Source organism: Ictidomys tridecemlineatus, chromosome 4 (assembly GCF_052094955.1).
Source record: "Ictidomys tridecemlineatus isolate mIctTri1 chromosome 4, mIctTri1.hap1, whole genome shotgun sequence".
In the NCBI taxonomy this organism is placed as follows: domain Eukaryota; kingdom Metazoa; phylum Chordata; class Mammalia; order Rodentia; family Sciuridae; genus Ictidomys; species Ictidomys tridecemlineatus.
This window is the reverse complement of record NC_135480.1, coordinates 108,841,012-108,851,391: the sequence shown is the minus strand read 5'-3', so window position 1 is coordinate 108,851,391 and position 10,380 is coordinate 108,841,012. Positions and strand designations below refer to the sequence as shown.

Sequence of the window (10,380 nt, the reverse complement as noted above, 5' to 3'; positions counted from 1 at the left end):
AACTCAGGGACTCATATACCCTGGTATGCAAGTTTCCTAAAAAGTTTTTTTTCTTTTTGCATTCTTGGCAATCAAACTCACGGCCTTGTATGTGCTAGGCAAGAGCTCTATAACTGAGCTACATACTCTGACCCCTCATATTATTATTATTTTTTTTAAAGAGAGAGTGCAAGAGAGAGAGATAGAGAATTTTTTTAATATTTATTTTTTAGTTTTCAGTGGACACACATCTTTATTTTATTTTTATGTAGTGCTGAGGATCGAACCCAGCGCCCCGTGCATGCCAGGCAAACGCACTACCGCTTGAGCCACATCCCCAGCCCCTCTCATATTATTTTGAGACTGGGTCTTGTCCAGGATGGCGGCCTTGAATTTGTGATCCTCCTGCCTCAGCTTCTTGAGTTGCTGAGATTGCAGGTGTGCAACACTATGCCCAGTCCAAAATGGCAAATTTTATGTTATTGTTCTGGTCAGCTTTTGTGGTTTTTTGACCAAAATACCCACAAGAGCAAATTAGAGGAGGAAAAGTATGTTTTGGCTTGTTGTATCAGAGAAGTCTTAGTCCATAGGTGGCTGAGTTCATTGCTCTGGACTTAAGGTGAGGCAGCATTTATGGCAGAAAGTCATGGTAGAGGGAAGCTGCTCCCCTCATGGAAACCAGAAAGCAGAGAGAGAGGGGCATGGGCTGTAGGAAAAATGAACCCTTCCAGAGCACACCCCCAGATACCTATCTCCTTCAACCATGCCTCACCTACCTATAGTTACCATCCTGTAGGTTCATTTAGGATGGACTGATTAGGTCACAGCTCTCACAATCCAATAATTTCACCTCTAAACATTCCTGCATCAACACAGGAGATTTTGGGGAACAACCCATTTCCAAACCGTAATACACACACACACGAATCATTAGAATGAAATGTTTGCTGGAAGGATAACCTGGCTCATGTTCAGGGCATTCTTTTCCCAGGTACCCAAACCATGAGTTCCCAGCTTCCAGGTCCTTCATGTCCTCATAAAAGTAAAACAACAACAACAACAACAACAAAAGACAGAATTCACTTATCAAACACTTATTATATGGCAGGCTTTATGCCTAGCAATTTGTATGCATTATATTATTTAATTTTCACAACAACTTTGAGTACATATTGGAATATGCATTTTACAGACAAGAAAATTGATGCTCAGAGAGGATAAGTAACTAGTATAAGGCCATCAGCTGGTAAATGGAATGCTGGGGTTTGAACCTGAGTTTTCTTAGAGATCAAACTGGTTTCTTTTTTTTTCAATTAAAGTTTTATTGGGGAAAATAATAAAAAGCCAAAACAGAACAACTTTTCGACATTTCCAAAATGTTAATAGTAGTTAATAGTAGTTTCCAAAAGACACTCAGAAACTCTGATTTATCATTTCCTCACAAGCTTCTTACAAACTGTGTGTCCCATTCTCTAAGGTCAAAAGGTAGCTTCTAATACAGTTTCCTCAAAGCTTCTGCTAAGGAAGAGAATTATCGAAGATACACAGTGTCTTCCTGTATGCCTGAAAGTACTTTACATATATCAATTCCTTTAATCTCACAATAGGCAAAAAGAGTCAGAGCTATTATTATCCTCATTATGCAGATGAGAAAATGAGCCACATTGAGAATAACTCTCCCAAGGTCAAAGAATTGGATTTGATCCCAGAAAAGTAGACTTAGAGTTTTTTTTTTTTTTTTTTTTTTGTAATGGGGATTGAACCTAGGAGCACTGTACCACTGAGCTACATCCCCAGATTTTCATTTTGAATCAGTCTCCATAAATTGATCTTGAAAGTGTGATCCTCCTGCCTCAACTTCCCCAATTGCTGGGGTTACAGGCATGCACTACCATTTGTGCTTCTTTTTTCTTTTTTTTCTTTTCTTTTTTTTTTTAAAGAGAGAGTGAGAGAGGAGAGAGAGAATTTTTTTTTAATATTTTTATTGTTTAGTTCTCGGCGGACACAACATCTTTGTTGGTATGTGGTGCTGGGGATCGAACCCGGGCCGCACGCACGCCAGGCGAGCGCGCTACCTCTTGAGCCACATCCCCAGCCCTCTTTTTTCTTTCTAACAAGCAGAAATCCTCTGGTTAATGACACCAGAATGACTAAATGCTAACTCTTCCTCTCATGGGGATGCTATTTCCCTGCTTCCCATCCTCCCTGAGATTGAAATGTTTGTGGAAAGAAATGAGCAAAGGAAAGGCTCTTTCCCCCTTTCAGATGAAGTCCTCAGTTCAGCCTTTGATATCAGACAAAAATACTTGGGGTTCTCCAAGCAGACATGCTTTTCTTATCTTTTCCTTTCTTGCACTCTTAGTGGTCTGTGTTTATCAATTATCAGACTTCTTTACAATGACAGCATGACAATGACAGCACAGGCTTATGCGCAGTAGACAAGATCAACGCATGAAGAGTACATTTTCACAGGGGCCCCAAGCGCCTTCCTCTATTATCCCAAGTCCTCCTAAACCTGAAACTCTCTCACTCAGATTTTTCCAGCCCACATCCAGCTCTCACCCTGCATCTTTGAGTGACAAAATCTTTCCGGCTGGCCTGTTCACCATTGACTGGAGGTCTGAACCCGGTTTGGGGTAGGAGGCATCCCTCGACTTCCCATTTCAGCCTCTAGTAAAGCAGAAAGGGGAGTCCAGAAAATGCCAGAGAGTCTTTAAGTGTGTTTGTTGGCCTCCTCCCACTCTTTCACTCCATCCGCCTCCATTTTTATGGAGAATCTACGATGACCAGCCGTGTGAGGTATCCATATTGGTAATTATGACACGCGCGGATCTTGGAGCTCTTGAATATTCATGAGGGAAGCAGAAGGGCCAATGTTAAAGAGGAGAGAAAAAGCAATTCATAAATATTTATAGAAGCAGGCCCACGTGCTCCAAGGAGGGCTATGAATGTTCACCAAAGGATGACGTCCAGGCCCTGCGCGTGCCAGTTGATCCGGTGCCCGAGCGCGGGCGCGTCCCCGGAGCCCGGGCGCGAGCACGGGGAGGGGGCGGGGTGGAGGAGGGGAGCGGAGCCGGGCGCCGCCGGAGCTGCGGGGGGAGCGCTCGCTGGCTGGCTGGCTCTCCGCTGCCGCTGCCGCTGCGCTGCGCTCCGGCCGTTCGCCGCGGCCCGTGGATGGGGGTGTCCGGCTGAGCCCCGGGATCCGCCTCCCTCCGCCAGGACCCGCACAGGTGTGGTCGCAAGGGGCAACCTTAGTCTGGACCCAACCCACTGCCAAGGGTGGGGTTCGAGTGGGGGTGGTGAAAGAGGTCCCGGGACTCCGGATTCTCTGAAAGGACCGTCTGGGGGCGCCGCACTCTCCACATCCCCAACTCGTCCCATCCCGGGATTGAAAAGAAAGCCCAGAGGCCGTCGCCCTCCTGTAGGGAGAGCGACCGGGACGCAGCCCCAGGGCCGAGAGACGTGGGATGATGAGACTTCAAGCATCATCTCTGAACATGGGCCCTCCGAGCCAGGCGTAGTGTGTGTGTGTGTGTGTGTGTGTGTGTGTGTGTGTGTGTGTGTGTGTGTGTGTGTAAAGGTAGGCCGCGCGGCATGGGGTTCGGGGAGCCGGGGAAAGCTGCCAGACCGTGCCAGAGCAGTGTGGACAATACCTCATTCCAGGACCGTTATCTGGCCACATTACCTTAAACTAAGCCCCAGGATTATCTTCATCCCTAAAAACCGGACCCCCACTCGGCTCGTGCCCCTCCTTAGGGTGTGGAGTGTTTCCCCAGATCGTGCATTCCTGCAGTGTCAGAACCTCTGGCAGCAGCTGCAGACGTTGGGGGAGCGATTGTTTTACTACACAGCAGGTCGGAGAAAGGACGAGTGTGGTCGTGTAGTGGTGTGTGTGTTGGCGGCGGGGAGTGGTGGTGGTGGGACGCGCTGCGGTCCTCTGGGCCCAGGACTCTGGAGTCCTGAAGAGGTGTTATACAACCCTTCTTTTCTTCCCTCTTGCCTTTCCCTTCCCTCCTGGCAGCTCCGACACTCCTTAACTCCCCTTCTACTCCAGCGTCCTGGTCTTACTTGACCACAAGGGCAGTGGAGTATGTGTGAGGCCTGAGAGGGATGAGTCCGACTTCCATGCATCACCAGCCATTGTACTGCCTGAAGGAGCCTTTCTTTACCCCAACAGACTGGTTGTGGGCCTGCGGGGCGCGGGTTAGGGGATCTGAGATGGAGGTGAATAGAGCCAGCAGCAGTAGGAAGGACGCCGAACCACGAAGGGTTCATATACAATGAAATATTCTCTTTCTGCCAAATGTGCAGTTGGCACAAACCCGTACATTGGCTGAGGTTTGCTCAGGAGCCGTGGGAATCTGATGGTGGATTAGCAGAGGGCAGGTTTTAGGGATGGATGTGGGGGGCCAAAGAATGGATCTATAGAGCAAGTAATGGGAAGGATGGGTCGGAGTATGAAATGGGGCTTATGTGGAGGTGCAGAGGCCCAGCAGAGGAGGGAGGCATGGTGAAATCTCCTGCTCAGCTCAGCAAAGCAGAGACTGATAATTTGTACGGCAGCTCCAAGCTGCAGCTAGTGCATCATTGTGGTGCAGGGAGAGGCTTTTATGTTACCTACTGGGTCCCTGGTAAACTCCTTGAATGTCTTTTCTTTTCAAACTACACCATCTATTGGAAACCAAAATAAATGGAATAGATATAGGATAATCAAACTATAGTCCTGCACTCTGTTCTATGGTAAAGAAAAAAATGACTCTCCCATAATTCCTTCTTTAATGCCATTTTTTAAATCTATTCACTTTGGAAGTATAAAGAGAGTATAGCTATTACTTATATTAACTCAAGTGTGTGTGTGTGTGTGTGTGTGTGTGTGCAGGGACCAAATCCAGGGCTTCGTATGTGCTAAGTAAGTGCTCTACCACTGAACTACATCTTAGCCCTTAACCCTGACTTTGGAGGGAAGGAGGCCTTTGAGATGAGCTGTGACTGAGCACAGGAACAAGTTGCCAGGAAGGAAGATTAGAAGGTTGTTTCAGACATTTTAGTTAGGGGCTGAAGGCACCCAGCTAAAAGAGAGCAAAAGAATGGAGGCAAAAGGAAGGAAGGTAAGGGGGCACCGTTGCAAGGCTTGTGCCAACCCCAACCCAGAGGATGCCCCTCTTCCCCACTCCTTGAGGGTATGGTAGAGCCCGTTAGAATGCTTGATTCTCATCTCCTCTGTCACAAATGCTGGGTTCAGTTTGGGTACTGAGTGACCAGATTCTCATTTAGGCTTTCAATTTTAGCTGCATCTCTAGCTGGTCATTCATGCAGTGCTTCTTGGCTCCTTGACAGTGTGTTGATAACAAGCAATCTGGCTCTATTATGGATTGTTTCCAATACCATGTTTCTGGACTCTAGATCTTGGTGTTCATTTCTTTTATAATTTCCTAGATGAAACTATTTCTCTAAAGTCTGTTTGTACTGAGGATAGAATAGAGAGACCAAAGACTCAGGAAACTTGAATGAAATGAATTGAAAAAAGCCTTAGTAAAAAAATCTGCCCAGGTGTTTTCATCAATACTTCTCTCATTTGGTAAGCATTCCGAAACATCATACATAGACTAATATGGCAGGGAAAATTTTTTTTTGCTTGAAATGCTCTTGTGCCACTTTTTTTTATGTAAATAAGTTATCCTGGTGTTCCAAGCATTGTTGACATTTATTGAACATTTTCTGTTTTCCACACATTGTGCTTAGCACTTCAAAGACAATCTCATTGATCAGTGAAATAACCTTGAAAGTAAGCACTATTTTAAACCCCATTGTACAGATGGCAAAATTGGAGCACAGGGAGGCAGATAATTTGCCCAAAGTCTCACTCCAGTTAGGAGTCTGTTTTTTTTTTCTTCCTCATGGATTCTTTTTCTTGAGAGAGTGAAAGAGAGAATTTTTTAAAAAATATTTATTTTTCACTTTTCGGCGGACACAACATCTTTGTTTGTACGTGGTGCTGAGGATCGAATCTGGGCCGCACTCATGCCAGGCAAGCGCGCTGCGGCTTGAGCCACATCCCCAGCCCAGGAGTCTGAGTTTTTAACCATCACTGGGTACTATACTACCTCAATTAACACAAATCCTTTGACTATAAAACCTTCTCTATTCTCTATTATACCCTGAGATATTTTCTTAACTAGCTTTTTTTTTTGATTCTCAGAGATGATTTTCTTCCTCCTTCTTTGATGAACTCTTTTGGTGTTGTGGAGAAACCTATAATTCTTCTCTGAATTGTAGAAGATAAACGAAGAACTCCTGACTAGCAATTAGTTCTGAATTGATCTAGAGCTGTGTGTGAAGTGTGGTAGCCACTACCTCCATGTGGTGGTTCCTGGGTACTTGAAAGGAGCCTAGTCCAAAGAAGCTATGAATATAAAGTGCGCAATAGATTTAAAAGAACTGAATATAAAAATGTAAATTAGCAGGGCTGGGGATGTGGCTCAAAGGAGGAGCGCTCACCTAGCATGCTCGAGGCACTGGGTTTGATCCTCAGCACCATATAAACATAAAATAAAAGTATTGTGTCCACCTACAACTAAAAAAAATAAATGTTTAAAAATGTAAATTAGCTGAACCTGGTAGAGTAGTACACACTTGTAATTCCAGCTTCTTGGGAGTCTGAGGCAGAAGGACCTCAAGTTCAAGGCCAGACTGGGCAATTTATTGAGACCCTTTCTCGAAATAAAAAAAAAAAGTGGGGGGGGGGCTGGGGATGTGGCTCAAGCGGTAGCGCGCTCGCCTGGCATGTGTGGGGCGCTGGGTTCAATCCTCAACACCACATAAAAATAAAGATATTGTGTCCACCTAAAACTAAAAAATAAATATTAATAAAAGGGCTTAGAATATAGCTCAGTGGTAGAACACCCAGTTTGGCTCCCTAGTACTGGAAAAAAAAAGTAAATTTTCTCATTAGAATTTTTAATGTGGATTATGTATTGGAATGGAAATACTTTGAAATTTTGGATTAAATATATTACTAAAATGTATTGACAATTAAAATGATTAAGGTATTAAGGTGTTGACTTTGCTATAGTAAATGAGGAAATCAGAATCCACATACTCACCACTCAGCTAGCCATTGGCAGGTCTGTTGTCTTTTTTTTTTTTTTTTTAGTGGTGTCAAGGATTGCTCATGGTATAGGGATCTTGTACTTCTGAGCTACATTCCCAGTCCAGGTCTGTGGGCTCTTGAGCCTATGCTCTTTCCAAAATAAAAAAAAAAAAGGGGGGGGCTGCTTTTATATCTTTTTATATTCCAAGGTCTTGTCATGTTGCCTTTGCAAAATGTAATGATGAAGTATAGCTTGATGCCATGGTAATTACTTAATTCTAGCAAAACCCCAGTAAGAAGTATCTCACCTACTGCCCTCTGCCTTGCTTAGAGTTTTAGTTTTTTAAGTAGAGATGGGGCATGGGAACTCCAGGCAAAATGCTTAGTTTTTGCTATCTGGTTCTCCCTGGGGTGTGAGTCCAAATGAAGCCTCTAACTGAATCAGTGATCACAGAAACCAAGAGAGAAAAGACGGGTTGCCTTCTGTGTTATAGGAAAGAAAGTTGAGCATATAGAGAAGGATATGATAGACAGCAATGCTTGTGGGAAACTGTATGTGGGGACAGATCATTTTTCAATGAGCTCACATTGATTGATTGCCTGGCCACAGGGCAATCTGTGTGTGCTAGGAGCCATGGAGGATATCCGGAGGACATCTCTGTGCCCTCGAGGAATTTAAATTAAAATTGGGAAGAGACACGGAAGTTAGCACAGAAAGATAAATCACAGTTTAAGACAGTATGTGAAAAAAGGCAGAAAAAGGGTAGAAGTCCTAGAGTTTTGAGGAAGTGGAGGAAAGTCTAAGTGTGCAGCATTCCAGGGTGCAGTGTCCAAAAAGGATATGGAGTCTGATTTTGGAGCTTATGGGTAGTTCATTTAATTCATTCCTGTATTTCTAGGTATATGCTCTGCATCTTGGAAAAACTCAGGTAGTTGTCAGAAAATCTCAATTACTGTTCTATCATTCTCTATTGTTTATGGTTGAAGGTAGTAATATCCAAAACATTAGCCATGAGCATGTTTCAGAATTTAGATTATTTCAACTTTTGGAAGGCAGATAGAGTATGTTTTCTCAGGTAACAATCTTATTTATTTACTTATTTATTTAGTGCTGGGGATTAAACCCAGGACCTCACTCATGCTAAGCTCATACTTTACCACTGAGTTATGCACCAGGTCTGTCTAGAAACTTAATACTCTGCAGCAAAATACATTGAATGGGATACATTAAAACCCAATCAGATTTATGTTCGTGTCAATCAAGTTTTGTTGCCAAATGAGTTGAGGTCATGTCAATCTTTGTTACCAAACAAATTGTGAAAAACTTTCAGTTTTCAAAGCAGAGTCCCTGGCTAGAGATGTGGACCAGTGGCAACAGCAACATCAACAACAGCAAAAACAATATGAATGTTGAACAATATTGGCATTTATTATCTGCCAACCACTTTTTTTGGAGGGAGTATAGGAGATTGATCATAGGGATGCTTTACCACTAAAAAACATCCCCACTGCTTTTTACTTTTTATTTTGAGTAGTGAGGATCTCACTAAAGTGCTAAGGCTAGGCTCAAACTTGGGATCCTCTTTTTGGATTCCTCAGTTTCCCAAATCTCTAGGATTACAGGTGTGTGTCCTCAGCTTGCTGCCAAGCACTTCTCCTTTATCTTAAAACAACCATTGGAGTTGGGCACAGTGACTCTTGCCTGTAATCCCAGAGCCTCCAGAGGCTAAGGCAGGAAGATCACAAGCTTGAGACCGGCCTTAACAATTTAGTGAGGCCCTGTCTCAAAATTTTTAAAAATAAGGGAGAATGGTGGTGCTGGGGATGCGACTTAGTGGCTAAGCACCTCTGGGTTCAATCCCTGGTACAAAAAAAACCCAAACCATTTTATGTAGGTCCTATTATTATTGCTGTCTTGAGAAGAATAAAAGGAAACAGAGAAGTTAAGTAATTTGCCTAAAGTCTGGCCCAGGAGCTGCACACTTAACCACTATGCTTTGGAGCAGAAAATTGGAAGCAGGTGTATTTCCAAAGTTCACTCTATTTAGTTAGTAGTATCAACGTACATGGTGATATCTGAACTCCTGAAGTGCATAGCAGTGCACCGATGCCAGTACTGGGGAATCTTTGTTTTCTGAGGAATATGGAGTAATAGAATATGTGCTTATGGGTCATAAAAGTCCAGGCCAAATTCACATTGCCCTGTTTATTTCTTCCAGGAAAACGAATCTCGAAAGTTGCTATAGTTGTATTGTGGTGCAAGAATGGAGGCCCCACTGGTGAGTTTGGACGAAGAGTTTGAGGACCTTCGGCCCTGCTGTTCTGAGGACCCGGAGGAAAAGCCCCAGTGTTTCTATGGCTCATCTCCCCACCATCTAGAGGACCCCTCCCTCTCTGAGCTTGAGAATTTTTCTTCTGAAATAATCAGCTTCAAGTCCATGGAGGACCTCGTGAATGAATTTGATGAGAAGCTCAATGTCTGCTTTAGGAACTACAATGCCAAGACCGAAAACCTAGCTCCTGTGAAGAACCAGTTCCAGATCCAAGAGGAGGAAGAGACCCTTCAGGATGAGGAGTAAGAAGTCTTGATTGCCCTTCTCCTGCTTCAGGAGAGAATGCAGTAGTCTGGGATCCTTAACCTAGAGCTAGTTTCTGCCCACATGTTTATATGATGCATTACCTATTTTTATGTTCTCAGTTGGACAGTGCCCTGACAATTGCTGACATTGCTGATAACATTTACAGTTATCTGCAGAAAGCTTTCTTAGATTGAAATCTTAGAGGAATGAAAGATATTAGTTAGGTTTACTTAGATACAAAATGAATTATAGGAGCAGAGAAAATTTTGGAGTCTAGTTAGTAGATTGCTTGCTTTCCTCCCTCCATTTCTTCTTCTTCTTCTTTTTTTCCTTCTTCTCTTTCTCCTTGTTTGTTTCACATATTGGGGATTGAATCCAGGGTCTTGTGTGTTATGCAAGCAGTCGATATAGCACTGCAGCCCTAGCCCTTTTTGTTTTTTATTTTGAGAGAGTCTTGCTAAGTAGCCCAAGTTGGCCTTGAATTTGTGATCCTCCTACCTCAGCCTCTATAGTAGCTGGGACTATAGACATGAGTCACCATGCCTAGCTAGCCAGGTTTCTTTTCATTAGTGGTAATGCATCCAGATATTAGAAATAGGACTAGAAAAGAACTACTTAACTGTGATAGAGGAATTTATATCATTGGACCAATTTGCCTCCATAACACCAGAATGACAAAAATTTCAAAATTGGTCTTAACCTCCGAGGCCTGGAAATTTATCCTTCAAATGT

At 43.6% G+C, this 10,380-nt stretch overlaps 1 protein-coding gene across 2 annotated transcripts in view; it reads left to right on the top strand.

The window, feature by feature from the left end:
• The first annotated feature begins 3,030 nt into the window (after positions 1-3,030).
• The window catches only part of Fez1 (fasciculation and elongation protein zeta 1), a 45,518-nt gene continuing 38,168 nt past the window's right edge, over positions 3,031-10,380 (top strand). The window contains exons 1-2 of one of the 2 annotated variants that reach the window (XM_078047287.1): positions 3,031-3,209; positions 9,289-9,644. In XM_078047287.1, coding sequence (XP_077903413.1) covers positions 9,334-9,644 — 311 coding nt within the window. In that variant the 5' untranslated portion in view covers positions 3,031-3,209; positions 9,289-9,333. The remainder of the gene's footprint in view (positions 3,210-9,288; positions 9,645-10,380) is intronic. The other variant, XM_078047285.1, reaches the window with a different exon arrangement.